This window comes from Neurospora hispaniola (genome assembly GCF_033458365.1).
Source record: "Neurospora hispaniola strain FGSC 10403 chromosome Unknown B0T23scaffold_1, whole genome shotgun sequence".
NCBI classification, from domain to species: domain Eukaryota; kingdom Fungi; phylum Ascomycota; class Sordariomycetes; order Sordariales; family Sordariaceae; genus Neurospora; species Neurospora hispaniola.
Window position 1 is genome coordinate 6,306,984 of NW_026944406.1, and position 20,643 is coordinate 6,327,626.

The 20,643-nt window shown below is 49.8% G+C and overlaps 8 protein-coding genes across 8 annotated transcripts; 5 read left to right on the forward strand and 3 right to left on the reverse strand.

The window, feature by feature from the left end:
- Nucleotides 1-300: 300 nt before the first annotated feature.
- B0T23DRAFT_435871 (uncharacterized protein) lies at nt 301-1,640 on the reverse strand (the record flags this gene model as incomplete). The annotated part of the gene is made up of 3 exons (XM_062840549.1): nt 301-1,276; nt 1,352-1,365; nt 1,466-1,640. 3 exons carry the CDS (start codon nt 1,638-1,640, stop codon nt 758-760), a joined length of 708 nt encoding a protein of 235 aa, XP_062698014.1. The 3' UTR covers nt 301-757.
- Nucleotides 1,641-5,936: 4,296 nt separating this feature from the next.
- On the forward strand, nt 5,937-9,092 carry B0T23DRAFT_351534 (heterokaryon incompatibility protein-domain-containing protein). Its single transcript, XM_062836077.1, has 2 exons — nt 5,937-6,843; nt 6,907-9,092. The coding sequence occupies exons 1-2, from the start codon at nt 6,153-6,155 to the stop codon at nt 8,730-8,732; spliced, it is 2,517 nt and encodes an 838-aa protein (XP_062698015.1). The 5' UTR covers nt 5,937-6,152; the 3' UTR covers nt 8,733-9,092.
- Nucleotides 9,093-9,646: 554 nt separating this feature from the next.
- B0T23DRAFT_401809 (uncharacterized protein) lies at nt 9,647-10,140 on the forward strand (the record flags this gene model as incomplete). Its single annotated transcript, XM_062838614.1, has 2 exons — nt 9,647-10,010; nt 10,100-10,140. The coding sequence occupies 2 exons, from the start codon at nt 9,647-9,649 to the stop codon at nt 10,138-10,140; spliced, it is 405 nt and encodes a 134-aa protein (XP_062698016.1).
- Nucleotides 10,141-11,019: 879 nt separating this feature from the next.
- B0T23DRAFT_435880 (uncharacterized protein) lies at nt 11,020-11,683 on the forward strand (the record flags this gene model as incomplete). The annotated part of the gene is made up of 3 exons (XM_062840550.1): nt 11,020-11,064; nt 11,126-11,510; nt 11,575-11,683. The coding sequence occupies 3 exons, from the start codon at nt 11,020-11,022 to the stop codon at nt 11,613-11,615; spliced, it is 471 nt and encodes a 156-aa protein (XP_062698017.1). The 3' UTR covers nt 11,616-11,683.
- A 1,000-nt stretch (nt 11,684-12,683) lies between these two features.
- B0T23DRAFT_306487 (uncharacterized protein) lies at nt 12,684-13,154 on the forward strand (the record flags this gene model as incomplete). Its single annotated transcript, XM_062834384.1, has 1 exon — nt 12,684-13,154. The coding sequence occupies one exon, from the start codon at nt 12,684-12,686 to the stop codon at nt 13,152-13,154; it is 471 nt and encodes a 156-aa protein (XP_062698018.1).
- A 1,587-nt stretch (nt 13,155-14,741) lies between these two features.
- B0T23DRAFT_308156 (uncharacterized protein) lies at nt 14,742-15,426 on the forward strand (the record flags this gene model as incomplete). The annotated part of the gene is made up of 2 exons (XM_062834462.1): nt 14,742-14,841; nt 14,960-15,426. The coding sequence occupies 2 exons, from the start codon at nt 14,742-14,744 to the stop codon at nt 15,424-15,426; spliced, it is 567 nt and encodes a 188-aa protein (XP_062698019.1).
- Nucleotides 15,427-15,767: 341 nt separating this feature from the next.
- Nucleotides 15,768-17,517, reverse strand: B0T23DRAFT_417695 (uncharacterized protein; the record flags this gene model as incomplete). The annotated part of the gene is made up of 3 exons (XM_062839662.1): nt 15,768-17,123; nt 17,184-17,442; nt 17,496-17,517. The coding sequence occupies 3 exons, from the start codon at nt 17,515-17,517 to the stop codon at nt 16,022-16,024; spliced, it is 1,383 nt and encodes a 460-aa protein (XP_062698020.1). The 3' UTR covers nt 15,768-16,021.
- A 1,439-nt stretch (nt 17,518-18,956) lies between these two features.
- Nucleotides 18,957-20,256, reverse strand: B0T23DRAFT_351538 (putative endo-1, 4-beta-xylanase B precursor; the record flags this gene model as incomplete). The annotated part of the gene is made up of 2 exons (XM_062836078.1): nt 19,630-20,256; nt 18,957-19,551 (listed from the first exon to the last, which is right to left on the reverse strand). Exons 1-2 carry the CDS (start codon nt 19,902-19,904, stop codon nt 18,957-18,959), a joined length of 870 nt encoding a protein of 289 aa, XP_062698021.1. The 5' UTR covers nt 19,905-20,256.
- Between the last annotated feature and the right edge of the window lie 387 nt (nt 20,257-20,643).

Genomic DNA, 20,643 nt, shown 5'->3' on the forward strand with positions numbered 1-20,643 from the left:
GCCCGCTGGCCGGCCAAAGGGAAGGAATATCATGGAGAGCTACTGGCTCATTCACGATGTCAGGGTCTTTTGCTGGTATCACCAACATGTGTTCAGGTACCAGACAAAGACTGACAGACAACGAAGAGGTACCGAGAGAAGGTTCCATGGTCGGCATTCTAGCGCCACAACCGAATTCCTGAGCGGGAAGCAAAGCAGACAAAGCCGCCAGAAAGACGTAGCAAAGATACAATGGCTTTCAGTGTGCGAGATGGGGACTTGAACAAAGGAAGCCGTGACAGAAGTGTTGTACATGGGTGAATCCGGAGGATACATGATCCACAAGGCCTGGTTTACTATCACATTGTACCACTTGGAGATGGGATGCCGTTGGATACCACCCGTCTAGATGTGACTTTGGTGGGATGGGGGACATGTCTGGATGGGGATAACACGGACACAGACATGCGTGGTACAGGTACAGACAGGGCAGGTCGGGTATGCCTGTCACACCAAATGTGGAATGTCAGGTACAACAAGAATAAGGAATTGGAATTCTGTGCTGCTGCTATCAAGACGGTAAAAGAAGGTTGAAGCGTGGTTGGTTGCAGTGCAGATTTCGATCGAGAAACTTGTCTGCATGAATGACCGAGATCCAGTTGGCTTGCAACATGGATTTGGACCAATCCCGGGCATCCATCAGACGACACCACGCTTGTGAGTTCATGTCGTGACTGGGTTTTGTTTGACATGGCGAAATGGTACTGGACCTGATGCTTCAGCCATTGGTGCCCCTGGTACGTCCAGCAATCGCGGGGCATGTGAAGAGTGTATAATGTGCCTGCCAGAATGGTGGTGATGGCTCATGTTGTGGTGGTGATGTTGGATGCTCAAAGACCCCGCACCGCGCAATCTGGGAAACTTGTCCACTGCAGTCACCACCTTGGAGGGGTCGATGACAAGAACAACTGAACAGAGAAGTCACCGACACATTTTCTCTGTAGAGTAGGTTCCATGGCTGATGGCGATTCGACGAATTGGCGATTCCCGCTGGCCCGTCCGAAGGATCGTTGAACGTGATGTTGACTGAAGTGTAAGCATTTGTGTTTTGTTGTTGTTGTTGTTTTTTGCAAAGGTCACAGGCATCATCGATTGGAAATTTGGAATTCCAGAACTGACGGGAGCTGAGTGCGACAGGCAATCCGTAGTGGGGCCAGACAGCAGGCTGACGGGCCGCCAGGCAGGCAGCGTTGGACTGTCGTTGATAACGATAAGCAATTGACAGACCGGCAACGACCTGTGCGCAGTCTGTCGGGTGTGTCTGGGGTCAGCAACTTGACGGTTCGGTTCGCATGGATCCACCCGTGCTTACTGCCCCGGCAGACACTGTAAAGGCACATCTTACAGCGACAATGCCCGATCTAAACTCGCCCCATCATTCCTGTCATCACATCTGGGGGATCAAAAAGCTTATTTGCTTTGAGACCATTCATGTTGCGAGAAACATTGACAAATACCACATCTTCCTCCACCTCTCCAGTTCGATATTCGATCTCGCCGATTCCTTCGAGATGCCCGCTGTTTGATGACTCTATCGACTCGCTGTCATGGATAGCTCCAGCCTCTGCCTCGACATGACAGTCCAACACCAAGCCAAACATCACGGCTCAGCTACGACAGTCAACGGCCATACCGTGTCTGCTGACTGTAGCTATTTCAGTCGTTAGTCATATCGACGATAATCTTGGGCCTCGCTCCCGACAACGTTAGTAACCCGAGACATGGCTTGCGCCTCCTCGCCCAGCCGCTAGGAAAAGCCATGTCATTGTCATGGAGCGCCACAGTCCCAGCCCCAGGACATCCCGATACACAGGTGCTCACTCGGATTTTGGCTATTGTCGACACAAACCGTTCGGAGTTTAGCATCAATGGGACATGGGACAATCTGGCTGGGCGCCATCGACGATGAGCTATCCCGAACTGGCTAGTATGGTACGTATCATCACCGTAACCCTCCGGGGACCACCAGGTCGGACAAGCCAGCCCCCACGCCCACGCGGGAGACAATGTTCGCTGTGGCTTCCATCACGGTTTCTCGAATCACGAATCACATCAGCCTCGACAATCAGCTCCTTCACATGCTCCCGTCACCAGTCACCATCGCCATCTGGCACACCCTGCTCCCATTGGCCATCTTCCATTCCAAATATCGGTGCGGCTCTAGTGTCATTTCCATTTTCACCTTCCTCTTTTCGGCCCCCCCTGTTTACACCTCTGCTTGGATTTGAAAGGTTAAAATGGTATAGCCAAGCCACTAGCTAAGCCGCCAGCCAAGCCGCTAAGGCTACAATAAACCAGGGCTTTTATATAGAAAAACCTTCCTTTTATTGTACCCTATCTTCTTATCTATCTTTTTATCTAATAATCAATACTATCTCCATTTGCCTCAATAATCTTTTCTATTCTTTCCGGCATTGAATGGGCCAACTTTAGAAGGAAATCCTCTAGGACCATATCCCAAGCTTCTTAAATAGCCGCTCTAAGTTGTAATGGGTTAAGAGTTTGAATATTGTATTTATACTTTATAAGTAATTTTATCCAATGCTAAACGTTTTTGATTAGTACCAAATCCGGAAAATAAATTAGAAATCGTCTCTAACTAAGTTTAGGGATTCCTATTAGTTCTAATATTCTCTAAGTCTCTTTTACCCGATAAGAAGGAATATTATCGTATTGAAAGATAAGGCTATTTTCTTAGTAAAAGGCTGCTACTATTGGAAGGATAAAAAAGATATACTTTTGAGTAGTGATTCCTCTAAATTCCTTTTCCTAAAAGAAATAAGGCCCTTTTCTTCTTCTAATAAAGGATCTCTAAAATATCCAACTATAAAGCTTTTTTTTAGTAAGAGTAAAGTTATTTGGATCGTTATCTTCGTCTAAAGTTATTTATTATTTTTATATTAAATTATTAATTGCCCAAATCTCATTAGAACTAAGGATATCCTCCTAATCTTCCGGACGAGGGCGAAGCTTTTTTATTTTTTAGTACTATTGAACTCTTTCTCTTTTATTAGCAATATTTCTTTTTATTCTTTTAGTTTTTAATTTTTAATAAAAGTTAAGAGAGTAAAGTATTTTCCTTAGAACTTCGGGGCCGGTAATAAGGTAGGGAGGAAGGTAGAGAGGTAAATTATACTAGGAGATAAATTTCCGAGAATGCTCCTCTTTTATCCATTCCTTAAATTTATTTTTTTTGGGAATTTTTAAAAGACTTTGCTTTTTTCGCTTTTGGGGAGTGACAGGGCCAATACAAGCAAGTTGGACTTGCCGCATAGTAAACCCCATCTTTTTAGTAATATTGGCATAGCTTAAATTAGTGTAGTTGCGAAGTGCCCGGATTTGAAGCCGTTTATCCCTTATTAAATGCTGTAATTCCGTCTTTTTTGGTATTGAGGGAGTTGGATTTAGAAGGTTAGGAATGGCGATGCCTCGAGGGACGGTAACCGTTGTTATGGTGGAAAAAGTGGTGATGAGGAAATACTTCCCCCGGCTCCCAAAAGTCCAATTTCCAGAATTTAGGTATTTTCCTATAGAAACTATTAGAAGAGTGACATTGTAATACCCTAGTCGGCCGGGCCTTGCCACCCCTACTGATCGGCAAATTTACTGCGCTAATATTTCAAATCCAAGCAGAGGTGTAATAATTCAAGATGAGGCACCCCACGATGCGTCTCTGCAACCTTGACGGCCGTTGTGTACATACTACGATCTGTAGCGGCGATAACGTCGGCTATGTACACTACGACATAGCATCCAACGCTTGAAAAAAATCGATTCTCAATGCAGCAATGCTTACACGTCTGCGGCCAGCATACGGACTTGTCAATATTCACTGAAGAAATGTAGTACAGTACCTTACATCTTGTCTCAGCCCTGATATGCAACGTTCATATTTTGGCTTGACTTGACTTGCATTTGCGTTCTCAACACCGTTCAAGCTGTCTGTACTCGGTGCTGTGCTGTGGGTCAGTTCCGCCACGATGCCGCAGGATGATACCTTCAACCGAAACGGATCACAAATTCCGATGCCGGGATCCCCGATCTCACCTTGACTGTTCACCTAGATGACTCCGGCTAACCTTCTGGATTCAGTACTGCTCTCTCTGTCGAGCTCGGCCCTGAACCCGGTGTTTTCCATGATTCCACATCATCGTATTCTCGACCGAAGGATTATCTGACACTCTTTCTGCTGATGTTCCGGCCCGTTTGCCAGCACGCCTCGCGATTTCGGGCCCATTTCATGGGCTCGCGAACGCGAGGCAGAAACCCGAAAAGGATCGATAACCCTGCTGCTGTCAGATATTTTTCTTGCAGCAAATCGCATCCACCACTATATTATCATGTTCCCTTTCCCATATTGACATCTCGGGCGATCCGGATCTTTTCCTTTCTCAAATATCAGGAATGGTGCAAGTGTTGTTCAACATGTCACCACCAATGTCGTTTAACAATTTTATGGTACCCAGCCAAGTCCCATTGCACAATTCGTCACACATGTGCACACATACCTACACTTATCACTCATGATACTCAGGTATGCCACCTCCTCGTTTCGGATCTATATATGTACTACTAATGCCCATCCAAGCTCCCACCCCTTCTTTTCAACACCTTCTTTCTACGTGGTTTTCATGAATATCAAAGTTACCATGATGGTTAACCGGTGTGCTATTGATGCTACCTACCAAGGCAAGTTCCGTGTGCAACACATTCCACATCCCACCTTCAATACCCTCAAGTTTTTGCATGTGGCAATATTACCCGCTTTTAAACAAGAATTGTCTTGACTTTCTTGTTTTCAGGTTACTCTACTCTACGTGCCAAGAGGTACAAAAACGGCAGGTATGAATGTTTCCCGAGACTCTCTCTTGCTTGGCAGATATCACTTATCAGCAGCCTTTTGCTTGCTCGTCATATGCAATTCTCTTGCAAAGACTGCGACGATTCCCCGAATGATGGAAATAATCACGGAAAAGATGTTGGATGGGTGACGACTTCGGGATAGACCCAGTGTTGCAGGTTGACCACTACGGGACGGCAGATCCAAGCATGGCTGTGGCTCAGCAAGCAAGCAAGCAAGCAGTCCATCGATCAGTCAGCACCTTTGTTCAAATTCTTGGTGTCGCAACCACCATCGTGGTGTAGTGGCACCAGACTAGACTGCTTAGTGAGACGTCTAACTTTCTCTACGGGTGGTCTAATCTGATAGAATCGGGTTTCCTGTACTACGTTGGCAGGTATGAAACGCCTTCAACCATTCTCGACGTGTCGTTGGACGAAGTTTCTGTCCGCGATTGATCACAAGTCCAGAACAGCGCCCGTGTGCTGACTGTGGCCTCTTAGCCCTCCTACTACATTTCGCGTGGAGTGAGTACGGGTCGTTTTTGTTAACGCGCGGCTTGCTGTGTCGTGGTATTGCGGCGAATGTTGCGGAGCAAGAGGACGGATGGTCGCGGGCACATGGGATGGCCGAGTGGCCCGAAGTCCCGCCTACACTACTTGAGGTTGAGGGATGTGCGGAGTCCGGAGCGTGCGGGTCTGGGACGGTACGGGACGGGACGGGATGGGGCGTGCGGGGTCACCGAAAGTCAGTGCGGGGCTCGGGCTCGGGCTCGTCCCGTCGTGACCGGGACGGAAGGAAGGTGGGGTAAATTTGCTCCATTCTCATGCTGGGTCGGACCTGGTTTGGACTTTTGAGGTTCGCAGTGCAAGATGCGCTGCGTTCTTTCCCTCTCTGCTGTGTTTTCACGATGACTGCCTGGGAAGCAATGCCGGTGATTGGTGTTGACTGTTGTGCTTGCGAATGGAAGGTCCGAGACCTCTAGGCAACCGTCGCTGGGAAATTGCTGCGGCTGGTGTTGCCAATCAGCGGGCTTTTTCCCGCCTCAACAAAGAAGATTGATGCCCAACTGCGCGGGCCTTGGCTTTCGAAACTGGAGAGGAACTTTCAGCCACTTCTCTCCTCGCGCAACAACCTCTGAACTCTGAGCTCAATTGTGTCGGGCTGTCTTTCTTCTGCTGGGATCCCCACCAGCTTCAGGTTTCTTTACTCTCCTTGAGCAGGCAGGCAGGCTGCCATTCCACTCTTGTTCAAGGCCGAGTTTCTCGCTTCAATGGTCCGCCGTCCACCGGACATCATGGCGGCAAGGGAAGGCCTACCCGTCTCTACGCCTACCGCAGCCCATCACCCATCATCCTCTGGGCCCGATGCTAGCCAAAATGCACCAGTCGATGCGCCTAATGCCCCCCCTTCACCCACGGAATCTGGCCCAGCTGCCGAATCTCTTTTGTCCCCTAAGCGTACCTCCACCCAGCTAGGTTCTGCCCTTGAGTCGGGTAGTCGTCCTAAGCAAACTGAACCTAGTCCAACTGCCACCGCTGGCGATCCTTCCGGCGATGATGTCAACTATGACCCAGGATACACAGACAACGACAACCTGTGCGAAACATGTCACTGCCTACTGGAACCTGACCTTGAACTTGAAGGCTGGGAAGTAAAGGTAGAGCAGTCTTCACCATCAAACTACCGTCGCAAGGTTACTTCCAAAGATACTACGATTTTGACTTGGTCTGGCAATTTAAAGAACAGCCTATTCAACGACAAATGTCCTCTTTGTCGCGAGCTGCTTTGCGGTTTCGACAATGAGGTAATCTCTAGATATTCTACACATAAATTCGGTGCTATCAAGTCTCTAGGATCCTCGTGGTGGGGGCGACACTTTGTGGTTTTGCTAGAGGTGCTTGATAAGCAAGAAAAATGGTCCAGACCGTCGCAAACGAGTGTTAACCTTTACCCGGAGCGCGGTATGTTCCATGTTCATCTAAGTTGATATAGCATTACCGGAGCTGACACACTATTATCTACAGAAAATGGGTTTGTTAAATCCGACGGTCAATCTAACGAGTATTGTCCATCAAAGCAGGTCACTGGAAATCCAGGCCCTTTTGGATCGAACACAGGATCAGACCTTAGCTGGCAAATTGCGAGTAGCTGGATGGCCAAATGTCTATCGAGCCATCAAAGATGTACCCAATCGCAGTGTGCGGCCCCACCACTCCCTACAAGAGTTATTGATGTCGGGTCTGTGGGTGAGCTTTGTTCACCGCGCCTAAATGTGGTGACCGAAAACACATCGGGACGGTATGCAACCTTGAGTCATCGTTGGGCATCTCAAGGAATGCTGAAACTGGAGGTCAACAACTTTAAAGAATTTCAACGAGAAATCCCATGGAAATGTCTACCAAAGACTTACCAAAACGCCATAGAGGCAACACGACGCTTGGGAATCCGGTACATCTGGATAGACTCCCTTTGTATCATCCAGGACTCCCCGGATGGGAAGGACTGGGTCGCCGAGTCAGCAAAGATGACGAGCGTGTATGAGAACTCGCACATCAACTTCGCCGCAGCAGATGCCGTGGATTCAACACAAGGTTGCTTTTTCGACCGAGACCCTTCCTCCATCCGCCCACTTCGCCTTCATATCAACTGGGAACACAGTTCAGGATATTACTACGCCGCAGGATCTCACCGGTTTGCATACAACGTCGCATCGGCCCCTTTGTACCGGAGAGGATGGGTTTATCAGGAGCGAACACTGGCTCCTCGCATCATCCACTGCTGCGCCAAACAGCTGTACTGGGAGTGTCTCGAGAGTATCGCTAGTGAGAGCTTCCCCAAAGGGTTACCGCATTGTATAGAATGCACTGCGGGCTGGCGTGATTGCGACTGCAATAAGTGGCAAAGAATACGACATCCAGAGTCGGACATGAACAAATACCTCTTAGATGGCTCCAGTCCATCCTTCAAAAAGTATTTTGACTCCTTGATCCTATGGAACAGGGTGGTATTTCAATACCAAGCACTTGATCTCACATTCGAGAGCGACAAACTAGTAGCTATCTCCGGGTTAGCAAGAATGCACTCGAGGTTTCTCAACACCCAATACCTTGCTGGACTGTGGCTTGAACATCTGCCCATTCAGCTTCTCTGGTATAGGGACCCGGTGGCTGACCCCGATACTAGGTCTTACAACGAGTACATAGCTCCGAGTTGGTCTTATGCCTCTTTCCGTGGCCCTATACAGCCGCCAGATATTTTAGGTCGCGACCTTTTCCGGAAAAAACCAGATCAGTCGCACCGGCCTATCATTCAGATTCTGGACGCTACCATCGCCTTGGTGGATGAGAAAAATCCATTTGGAGCAGTATCAGGGGGAGCATTGCGTATCAGTGGTCCTTTGGCGAATATCTCCCTGATTAAAAATTGTGGGTTTTCCGGAATTACAGCAACCTGCAGAATGGTTATTACGTATCCGAAGAGAATGAATATGGTGGGAGACTGCTACATGGATAGAATGCGCTATGACCGACAGATGGAGACCAAGCAAAAGCCGATTTACTTGCTTCCTGTTATGCTGGACATGTCTTTCCGTTTGGGATGGGGCCAAGCGCATGTCAGTGGCTTAATGTTAGAAGAGACGACTGACGAATATACGTTTCGAAGGGTTGGGGTGTTTGAGGTTCGAAGGCCTAAGGATAAGATTGGGAGGTTTAGAATTCCAAGGGCTAGGCAGAAGGAAGATGCATGTGGCGTTCAGATGTTACAAGAAGCTTGTCGCTCTCAAAATGGGCTGGATGAGGATGGTGAGTTCCCTGAGTGGGGGAAGTTTCGGACTATTACTCTCGTCTAACTTTCACTCTTTCTTTGTTTTGTGCTTTCATTTTCTAGTATTCTGCGTTCTCCTTTTGTGTGTTCTCTCCTTGGTACAGCTCAACGTCTAGTATGCTTCAAGCGTTCATGTTCCTTCCTCTGTACCTCTTAGAACCACCAACTGACCCAGACTTCAAACACCATGTCCCGACTTTCAGCTGTTATTGACTGACATCTGCTAGACATCTAACTTCAAGATACCTCAGCAGAGCTCTCGAGATGCCAGCTTCGCCATACGTTTCTAACTCTTAGTACCGTGCCTAGCTATTAAACCTCCAACTCGTCTTTTGCCCTCTTATATCATTACCTAGCTATCTGAATATCCTTGCACGAATTGCATTACACAGACCCCCTTCTCTGTAACGTAGCCGAATACACTCTACAATAGCTCGAAGCTCACAGTTACGTGCTTGACAGAACTTGAACACTAGGGGTACCGACACAGTTGAGATGAAAACTACCTCCATGCCTCTCTCTGCCAAGGCAAAAAAACTTTCACTTTCGACGCAACGCGTATTTCGATGATTTTGTTTGTCGTCTGGCCTCATCTCTTCTACCTCTACAGGTTCAGATAACGATACTAGTGGTCATCCGTAGCTCTTCTCGTGCCTAGCTAGAGGTATAAATCAGTGTGGTCGCCCTCGGAGAAGCCAAAACCTCTTCCTTCTTTCTTTATGTGCACTAGCACACAACCAACATCACTCACTTGACAGTTACCACAGCACCAACAGCGCGGTTACTACCTCCCCATTTCCAACTCACTTCCCCCCCTGTCTGTCCTTCAGCATCATCCAGATTACCACCCTTCGCCTACTCTTGCTATCGACTCAGCGGTCACTTACTCCTCGATCACCATCACCTTGCCCTCAGCCGACTGAAACCTTAGGAGTCAAGATGACCCCAACCAAAGAAGAACTCGACCGCGCCCTGAACGAAATCAAAGCCACCTTCCTCTCCAGAGAAACCAAGCTCGCCAAAGCCTACGCCGAGCACCCCGACCCGGACGCGTGGTACTTGAACTTTATCAGCTGCCTTGCCAAGGTTGCTGCTGGACCGCCGCCGTTGCCCTCTACCGCTGGTCAGAAGCAGCCAGCAGCTGGGGTCGGAGTTCGACTTGGAGTTGAAGCTGAAGTTAAACCTGAGGCAGCAAACGATAGTAGCGGTTGTAGTGTGACTGCGGGCGTGGGTAGAGGTACTAGAGGTATGAAGAGACCTAGGGTTGAGGACATGGATGGTCTACTCAACACTACGATGACTGGTAAGTTTTGTTTGTGTTCCTTGCTGACTTCCAGTCTGTCAGTCCGTGTCTGGTGGAATCGAGCTAACTGACTGACCTTCATGGACAAGTTAGGAACAGGCACCCATTTGATTGGATCATTCCGGGTTGACCACTGCGACTGGTGATTTGGAGGTGCAGGGGAATGTCTCTAGGGAGGAAGAGGAGATGGAGACGAGGAGCAAGACTGCAATGGTGTCGCAGGAAGAGGTTACCAAGCAGGAGATGGAGGAAATACGGGAAAGACCAGCGCAGTGCAGACGTTCAGCGCGTCTAATCAGAATTCAGGCCTCGGAAGTGAAGGGCACACTTGCCTCCCCTGAATGACTAATCCATTGATTGGTACAGGTAGAGGTACTGGAACGATATAGCAGATGATGGTTATGGAACGAGATCAGAACGAGATGAAGATGGTGGTTCGCAAAAAGTTGTAGTTGAGGGGCTTCAATGAGGAAATTTGGAAAGCTGTGTACCTCTAGGTATGTCGTTCTCCATTTTACCTGGCTCACGTCATTACCTCCCGTCCACAATATTGCCGCCTAGAAGGAGGCACACGCTGATATACGTACCCGAGAGACACAAAACAATAGTTCCTTTCCGGCCCCGCCAGCTGTCAAATGGAAAAGCCGCGTGCGCGTATTACGTACAATCAGAAGTGTGTAGCGGTACTGGTAGAATCCCCCAAATCAGGCATCGAGTCATCCTCGCAGGTACTCAAACACTTCTTCTTTTTCCTCCTCTACACCAACCCCGCGGTCTTCCATTTCTCACTGTCCTTGATACCTCAACCTCTACCTACACCTCAACCACGACATCGACAACGCGCTTACCATTTCGCTGTTCAAACTTCCCTCTCTCAGCCATCTCTCTTTCTCAGCATCATCCAGCTCGCCATCGCTCTCCTCTTTCTTCCACCCCGCCATCCAGAAGGTACCACCCACTCAACCACTCCTCAACCACCACACCCACCACCTCAACCTCAAACCTCAACATGGCCACCAACAAAAACTACAAAGAGGCCCTAGACCAGCTCCGCGTAGCCTGGTGGAACGAAGAGGCCGAAATGGCCAAAAAACTTCGCCAACGCCGCCGACCAGGAAGCCTGGCTCAAGCCCTTCCACGAGTGCCTGGCCAGGATCAAACAAGGCCCGCCTGTTCCCAGCAAGGGTCCCGAAGACACCACTGGCAATGTTGCCGGCCCCGCTCCCGCGATTCGCAAAAGCTGCGGTCTCGAAGTTGACGACGACACCACTGGTTCTCGCGTCGTCAAGATCTTCGAGTACGAGAAACTAGTTGAGTCTTCGAAGAAAAAGGACAAGGACGCGGAAGTAGACGTGGAGTACTGGATTACGCGTCCGACTGCCCTTCTGGTCGAAGTCCCGGGTACGGAGCTGTCGAGGGTGCATATTGAGATTAAGGGCCCTGGCAAGATTCATGCGGAGAAAGCTGTTGCGGTCGTGGAGAGCGGCACTACGCATTCTGGTAAGTGACTTGTTGCCTGCAGTTGCTGGGCTGGTTGACTGACTTGCGTGTGTACCTCTGATAGAGTTTGTCGAAAACGTGACCAAGGGTGCGGTGAAGAACTGAGATGGAGGTGGAAGAAGGGAATTTAGAAGAAGATTGGCGGTGCGAGATGAATGGGTGACATTGGTAACAGGATCGGGAGGAGCTACGGAGGCATTAGCAGGTTGAGATAATAAGGAAGGTACAAGTGAAGGTTGTTGTTCTTTCCATTCGAGAGTATTAACTATATGTACATATACGTAAAGCCGGGACCAAAGTGAATGAATGGCTTGCAACGTTTGTATTATGTCTGTGACTATACCTCAAATGAAAGCGGTATAATTCCTGTGTGGAGAAGCTAACGGGCGGAATTATCACCTTTTGCAGTTGCGGAGTATTAAGGCCGTTTGTTAGAACAGAGTTCAGTTTGCTACTGATTCTATATACCTCTATATATCTAAATTGGAAAGGCAATCGATGTTAACCCTCGACGAATATAGTAGATAAATTCGTAAGGTTATAAAAGCTACCCCTTTGCGTGTACTAACTTCTACGTATCTTACTTTTTGCAAAGTTATATATCTTGTTCAATTTCACTAGATTTATTAACTTTGAATAATATTAATTACTAAAGTATCTCTAAAAGTTAATTTTCAAAGCTTGGGATAGCCTTCTGGGAGAAAAGAATAGCCTGTTAGGGAGCTGAATAGGCCTGTTGGGAAAGGGAAATAAGCTTTTGGGAGTAGCTGGAGAAGTTTAATAAATATCAAAAAAGTATACAAAATACCCAATCTAGTGAATATATAGAACTAACTATATTTAGAAGGGCTACAAATGTTTTAAAAGTGTGCTAGTAGGTTGAGGACGGGGGGTGTAATTCCACATCCAGGACGGCTTTGCGCCAGGCACAGCAGAGTAGAAGAATGTGCTAGTAAAGGGTAGTAGTAACACAGCTTCCCTCTACAGATATGACGCTAGTCTCGAGGCACCTCCTGCCATCTATAAAAGCGCATACTTCGAGCTCTTTCCTGGAGCCCAAAACCTCCACTCTTTTTCATCGAGCAACCTTCCGGCCCTTGATCAAGTAGCGACCGCGAACAATCCGCCCTGCACCTTCCTCCTTCTCGAATCACCATCACGGCAATCTCAACAATGCAGCAGCCCATCGAAATCGACGAGGACCTTGCCCTCCGCGAGCTCGAGCTCAAGTGGTCCTTCCAAAAGGGATTCCTCGCCTCTGTGTTTGCCGCGTCCGAGGACCCGATTGCCTGGCAGGCGCACTTCGACAGCTGCCTTGCAAAGACAATGGCAGGCCCGCCCCCCGAGAAGTACGACGACAAGATGCTCAAGTCGCAGGGCCTAGCCCAGTACGTGATCAAAGGACCTGCTGTCTTCCATGTCGATGTCGAGGTCGACGGCGACAGTGTACTGTCCACTGGAGGCTTGGGCACCTGTACCCTCCATGTCATCAGCTCGCCCAGGGTCATGGTCGATAGACTGATTAACGGCAGGGTTTTGTCGAAGAACAGTGTCTACTATGACAGGGAGGCCGAGGCGTCCTCAAGCACAAAGTCTGGTTCGGTATCGCTGCGCAGCATGAGCGTTGGTGAGGTAGTGCCATGATGTTAATACATTATCAACACGCCTAGGCGCCGCGCAGCGACAACGATAGCGCTCGATCTTATTCAATCTTGGCGCATGCCACCGCACCCAAACCACGATAGTCAAATCCACCCATCAACAACAAGAACCGCGAATAGTTTCACAGACATACCCTTTTTACAACATTATTTGCGGATCAGAGCAAGGATACAAAGGGAAAGTTTGGGAAAGGGTAGTGCCGATTGGTGAAAGGGCTTAGGAGTCGATAGGAATAAACAGACGGCAAAGGTCAGGACATCAACTCTTGTAGCAGAACATATTGCGCGCCAAATGGACAGAGAATGGAAAGATAAGTGCGATTAACCAACCGGCGAATAGCAAAACAATAAAAGTAATCCCAATAGTAATTGCTTCATCGATGTCGACTGGACATGTTCTTGGCGGATCTGCGAGTCCATGAGGTGGGATGCTGTTGGCTCTAGGAACCTGGGAAGGAACAACCCGCGTCCATGAGACACTCTCTTCTGTAACATGAGTATAAGGAAGCCATTCCTGGCTTGCGATGAAGCCACAATGTTCTATCGCACTATCAGCTGCCCTCAACAATTTGTAGGTGCACGGGCCACAACCCTGACGCGTCGGCGTTGTGGCCCGTGCCCGGTCAAGAAAGACAGCAAACTAGCACTAGGTACATTTACATTCGACCTTCTGCCACTGTGTCTGGCCTTTGCCTGGTAGAGATCATTAAGAAATGTCAATGTGAGGAGGAACTCGTAAGCTACATCTACATTACCATGATTTTCTTTGTGCAAGAAGTAGGTATCCTCGATCAACTTAGTGGCAGCGAAGCGAGAATTTCAGCAGTGCAATATCAGCTAACTTTCACCTACATCGGATGGAATTAGAGATATAAAGAGAAGTCCCCGGGGCGAGGGAAAATCCGGTGCGAGAACTTCAAGTTACGAGCGGGAGTTCAACCAATTTGTACATGCACTGGGTGCCTAGAAGTAGCCTCTACAAACGCACCATTGACTTGACCTGACAGACTAGAATTCTACCCGAACTCGGAATATTTTCTTGTTCTGTACTCCTCATACATCCAGTCACGAACCAAACGCACTTTGTAGAAGATTTCGCTTTCACGGCCTTGTTTCGCCCCACCGCGTTACGTTTCCCTTAGTTGCCTTCCCAAAGACCTCTTTCTTGTTTACACCAAGAGGCAGTCATCCACTCACGCCTCCTTCACTGCAGTTACCAAGATACCAACCTCAAGGTATGTACGTCTCAGACACTTCCTTTCTTTACTCGCCCGTTCTTTGACCCAAATCTGATCCTTTTCCCCCCGTGCCCGCGAAGTAGATCTGCAACCATCACCATCATCCCTTTATCAACCTCAACTCAATCATCGCAATGACCACCCCTACAGCCGAACCCCCAATGTCTTTTATTTCCAACCAGCAGGAACGACTCACGTCCGGAACAGGAACAGACTACCAAGAGCTCAACACCCTCTGAAAAGCCAGAGAGACAGCCATCGTGCTCTCCTACCTCCACCACCACCCGAATCGTAACGAGTGGTCTATCCACTTCATCCGGTGCCTTGCCTCCATGGTCGCCGGACCGCCTAGTGATGGAGCGGAGCGTACCGCCTCTACTCTGCGAGGGCCTCGTTCCCTTGCGCTGGCGCAGACTCGAGACGATCAAGGCCGTGTTCGTTCCGGCAGTAGTACAGTAACGGAAGCATTTTTTTGGTGGCAGAAAAGCTTTGGGTTAGGGTTAGAAGAGATCCCCTTACTGCACTACTGCCACAACGAACACGGCCCAAGTGCACATGGCTCACGAGGACGAGATCCAGAACGCAAAGACGAAGATCAACGCCATTTGGAAAAGCAGAGCGTACAGAATCACCATTGCGTACATCATCCATCCCGATCGTGAAGCTTGGCTAGTCCACTTTGTCAGTTGTCTGGCGAAGATTGCGGAGGGCCCTGCGGCCGCCACTTCTTCGGAAAGCGCGCCGACAGCTGTGGTGCCCAACACGGAGCAGTCGCCACGCCTATTCCAACACGTTAGCTATGACCGTACAAAGTGGTTCCGGATCGAGGGTGGTGGTACCATGTATGGGGTACAGCTACCTGTAGATGAAGCTTCCACCAAGTTCAGTCTTCCTGCTGGTGCTAGGCTCTGGACCGCCGACTTCTCCAAAGTCACTGTACTTGCGGGTGATGGGTATAGGCCTGTATTGAAAAGTAACCTCAAAATAGACTCTCCTCTACCTCAGGGAACCCGGTAGTAGCCCTAATCTGAGTTAGAGAGTTAGTAACATCGTGGACACCCCCGCAAAACAGGCGTGGAGAGAACAGGCTAGGTACCTAGGTCATTGCATTAGTGCCATACCTCTAGACGTAACGATTAAGTGAATGAAGTTGCGAGTGGCTGCCTTTTTAACTGTCCCCCTTATACCTCCTGTGAACGTCTATACCCTACCAATAGACCAATCGGTCGTCGTGGACCTTAGTCTTGGGCCGGGCTACCTGACTGTAACCTGGACTAGAGGTAGGTTCTCGTCCATCCAATCCACCTTTTCCTTGTACTTCCTTCACACCAGCTTCGATTTCCCATCACAGTATCCCACCGTCTCAAAGTCCCTTGGCCAACCCCTTATCCCACCATCCAGTCCGCTTCAACCTCCCTCGCTTCGGTTCTAATTCCCACTTGCAAACTTCACCACCCACCTCTCCGGAAGGACTTCCTCCTCTCTCAAATACCCCAACACCGTCGTCCGCTCCGCAAACTGCACATACTCCCTATACACCCTCCCCAACTCGCTTGCCATCAGTTCCACATAATCCTTCTTCGTATGCAATACGCGCCACAACACAATCTCCTCAAACATCCCCGCCCTCAACAGCAACTTCAACCGATCCCTTACCAACTCCCCCTTCCTCCCTTCTCCATCCATCCCCCCCTTGGGACCCCCCGATTAAAGCCGAATGCACCCACTCCCTCCTAGCTTCCACATCAGCCAACCGCGGCGGATCTACCTCATCAAGCCGCAACAACTCCCTTCCTTGTTCCGTCTTCGTCAAGAACTCAACCAAGCTCGATTGGAGGAAACACACTTCCATTGTTGATTCCGGGACTGGTACCGTGCAGTCCATCTCTAGTATCTTGTCCACTTTGTCGCCAGGGATAGGGGTGTGGTCCATCTTACGCAGGGTGATGAAGGGGTACAGCCGTTCTTGAATCTGCTTTTTGACGGACTTGCATGTGGAGCGGATGTCGGGAGGTTCTCGGAAGGATCCTTTGAGAAGACAGTTGTGGATTAAGTGGTCGTGGAGACAGAAAGTTAGTTGTAGGAGAGAAAGAGGGCGGTTGGAGCGGAGGGTGTAGAGGGAGTACAAGTGGTCGGTGAGGAGGAGGTGCAGGATTCTGGAGAGGGAGTGGATTTCTAATTTGGTGTGGGAACTATGGAACTGGGTGAGGAGGGAGGAGTAGAGGAGTTCGGAGCGGGGGAGGGGTGGTGGCAGGTCCGAGGAGGAGGAGGAGGAGGACGAGGAGGTTTGGCGCTTAATGCGATCTAGAGCGTCTAGCACTTCGGTGAAGGAGCCGTTGCATTCTTTGAGAATCTTGCGTGTGAAAGAGTACCGCTGGTTGAACCAGAGATGGTCAAGGGTGCTGTGGCAGAGGGTCCTGATGTCGTGACGCAGGAGGGAGGGTTCAAGGTGGAGTTGTAACTTCCAGTGCGTCTGGTGAAAGATGCCTTCGGGCCTGGCAGTCACGACCATCTTGGCGTCAGTGTAGTAGTTGAGGAAATGGATGAGCTGCGTGGGTTCAGGCTTCAGCCAAGGCTGCATGTCGGAAAGGCAAAAGCCGGTAAAATCGCGTGGGATGTCTTCGTGCTTGGGATAAGCAGGGCTGGGTGGTTTCAAGTCAAAGCCACTTGGCCCATCGATAAAGATAAAGACCTTTTTCTTCCTCTGTTCGGTTCTTTGAGTTAGGTAAGCGGTTCGTATTTGGAGTCAGGAAGGTGATGGCAAAGGTACCTACGGTATCAAGGGCCCTTTATGTAGAGGACAGAGGTCTGAAATGAGAGAGTTAGCGTGGATCATATCTATCCCACCGGGCTGCTTGACAGTGTTGAGCGTTTGATGGATCCGGATGGTTTGTGGACAGAGGTATCGTGAACCATTGTCTCCTTGTGCGCACGGAATGTCGATTAGTTCATGCCGAGCGGTACTTTGGCCAACGGGCAAAGCGGCAGCGTTGGAGAGCTGGAGTTTGTCGACGGATGGTGGCCGAAGACTACCTACAATTCAGTTGTGTAAGTGGAGAGAGTACAGCGGCGAAGGGTATTTTTACGGCTGTAGAAGATAGAGTACATTGCAGGTGTTCACGATAACGGTCGCTAGGAGGTTCGTTTGGATGCTCATTTGCGATGGCAGAAGTCGAAAAAAAGACGCGCTGATGCGTGGAGCTCGAGTCGGAGATGCGGTCCTATCAGCAAGACTGCATTAATTGCGTCGTGGAAGATAGTGAACTAGCACTAACACGCTGCTCAATCACCAAGCGTCGTCTACCGTACTGTGTCAGACGCCTGGTGCTCCCTCTCTTTTGGCGCTATATTGGCAATGTGCAAAAAGTGTCAACAGCGGCATCATATGGATTGAAAAACGATTAGAGGAAATACGTCAAGGTGGCGGAATGTTCGAGTGAAAGGAGAGGAGTAAATAATAAATAAAGCGTAAGTTGCATGGAAGGAGGGGTTCAGGTAATTCAGTACCTCTACAATGCCGCTGTTGCACTGTCAAGACAGGGCGTCTCAGGCGGTCCTAGTACTTACCGCGCTAGATGGCCATCCAAATGCCGGGGCTTGTCAACATGTCGAAATTTCCGGAGTGGTAAACAGGGTGAGTTTTAACTCCGTCGAGCACGAAGATGACTTCGTAAGAGGAGTCTCTATTGCGTATATGGCCGTGTCGTCGATTATCGAGTTCGGACGAAACGGGTCGGCGCCAATGTACAGATTGGCGTACTGCTATTCGGTGTCAATTGGCATTCGGTTCGAGAGGGCGAATGGCTGCCGCGCGCCAGGAATAGGGAGAGACAAGTGATAAAGGCTGAATGCATGAGAGAGTTGACGAAAGCAAGGACAACACACATTGGTGGAAGATGGGTGTGATGGTTATTTGCTGAAAAAGAGTGGCGGATGGTTGCGGGAAAGAGGGGATGTCAAGGCAAGAAATGGCGACAGGAAAACCCAACCAAAGGTAGAACCCAAAGGGCAGGTTCTTTCCTGTTCCCGTCTGCATGCCAAACACAGTTGCATAAAATGAGATGGACATTAACAAAAAGCCGCTGCATAATAGTGCCCGAAGAAATGACATCACAGTACCGTCCGCGTACAGCACAACCTTTGAACACGCTTCTCAGCCGGAAATCACTTCAGTTTTCCCCATCACGACCAGACATCAAAGTGGCAACATACACAAGACCAACGCGTATTCAACAATTCTTAAATCCACATCTCACGTACCTACAAGCATCAGACAACTATATACAAGAATACGAGCCGATCCGAGAACCAACACGCGCCAACGAGACGCTTTCCAATCTGTCTGCAAAAGCCAACAAACTGGCCACGGTACCACAGTCAACGCAGAAAGCCGAGAACATTCATGCCTCAGAATCACCCTCAAGATCCTCAAGTCATCCCTTGATCCTCAAGCTAACAATTGCTTCCCTCCATACCCGCTTCAAGACCGGGCAAGATCCATCTCTCCACAAGACATCACCCCTTCCTCGACAGACCAAACCGCTCGCTTACACGCACTGCGAGTACCACTGGTTAGCAGCCTGGCAAGTCGATCCAGACTGGCAGCAAGTAGCACCACTCCATCCCTGACCACCGCACTGTCCCCACTTAGCCGCGCAGCTACCGCCTCCTCCATTCCCAGGGTTAGTAGGAGTGGTAGTCGTACCAGGGTTTTCAGGGGTAGTGCCACCATCGCCGCCGCTGGCACCAACATTGATAGTACTGCTGCCACTGGAAAAGTATCCCTCGGTAGCAACAATCTGGTAGTTGTGGGTGCCGAGGGTGAGACCGGACCTAGTCCAGGCGTCAAAGTGGTTCTTCATATTGACACTACCGCCCGTGCGCTTCTGCTGGCGGACGGACCAGTACTGGTAAAAAGTGGCGGTGCCGTCGATGGAGGGCTGGTTGACGCGCTGGGTGCGGTAGATGTCGTAGACGCCGCCGTCAGAGGTGACGGACCCGAGACGGGTGGCGCCCGTGCTGGGGTTGTAGGTGCCAAAGTTCTCGACGACGTAGTACTCGATAAGCGGGTTGCGCGTCCAGCCGTAGACGGCGAGGTACGAGTTGCTGTTGGGCGAGTAGGTGCCGGTGTAGTTGATGGTGCTGTACATGGGTGAGAAAGGGTTAGTTGTTAAGACAAGCTACCGTGGGAATGAAGTGAGAAAGGAGAGTGAGGCTTACCGATCAGTACCGGGCATCCAACCCTTTCCACCGACCCAGTTGCCGTTGCCAGACCATGTGGCAGTGTACTGGCCACCAGCCTCGTTGGTGTACCGGACGCTGCCCTGGCCGTCGGTCCAGAAGGAAAAGTAGTAGCCGTTGTGAGTTCCAGTGGCCGACGAGGTATAGGTCTGACGCTTGAAGAGGCTGCCCTGGCCGGGGAGCTCACCGGGGAGGGCGAAGACTCCAGAGATGGCCGTCGAGGCGGCGAGGAGGATGGAGGAGAAAGCAACCATTTCGATGTTTTCGATCTCAGACTGGCGAGGTCTGCTGAGGATGAGGACCAGAAGTTCGAGTAACGACCCGAGGAAGTTACCCAGGGGTTATATACTTTTCTTCACCGCTATTGAGCACAAGGACATGATGGATCGCCCCATGGGGAGTCTACGGTAAAAGCTTCTGTTCTATCGATACAGTCGCATTGTTTCCTGGAAATGAGGGACGTTTGAAGATTCGTGCCCCTTGGGCTTGGCTGGCTTGGCTGGAGTTTGGTGGTGTGGTGTTGCAACCCTGTTCTTGGATTTTCATGGGGAAGCCGATTTTAGCACACTGCAATGTAACCATTCCAAGACCTCGACGCGTTATACAATCTTTCTTTTGATCGAGTTACGCTTGGATTCTTGACATTTGGTGATCGGATCAGTCGAGGTCGCCAAGTTCCCTTTTTGCGGAGTGGTCGCCTCCTCGTCTTGCTAGGTGCTAGCCCAGCGGGTTCAACCATCAGCATCTCCCAGTTCGTTACCTCTTCATTTCTCGGCATGCGGGGATGTTAGCCGATAGGTATCTGTCGACATGGTCTTCCCTTTTACCCCATAGGTGAATCAGCAGATCTGGGGTTGCCAAGCTCAAAGCTAGATCTATCGGTTAGAGTTTCCCTTGTGGCCGATGACCTTATGCCCAACGAGTTTAGCATGTCCTGATGTGTTACGGCCGAGCATGATCTTCAAATCAGCGGAGGAATTCTCCAAGCGGCGG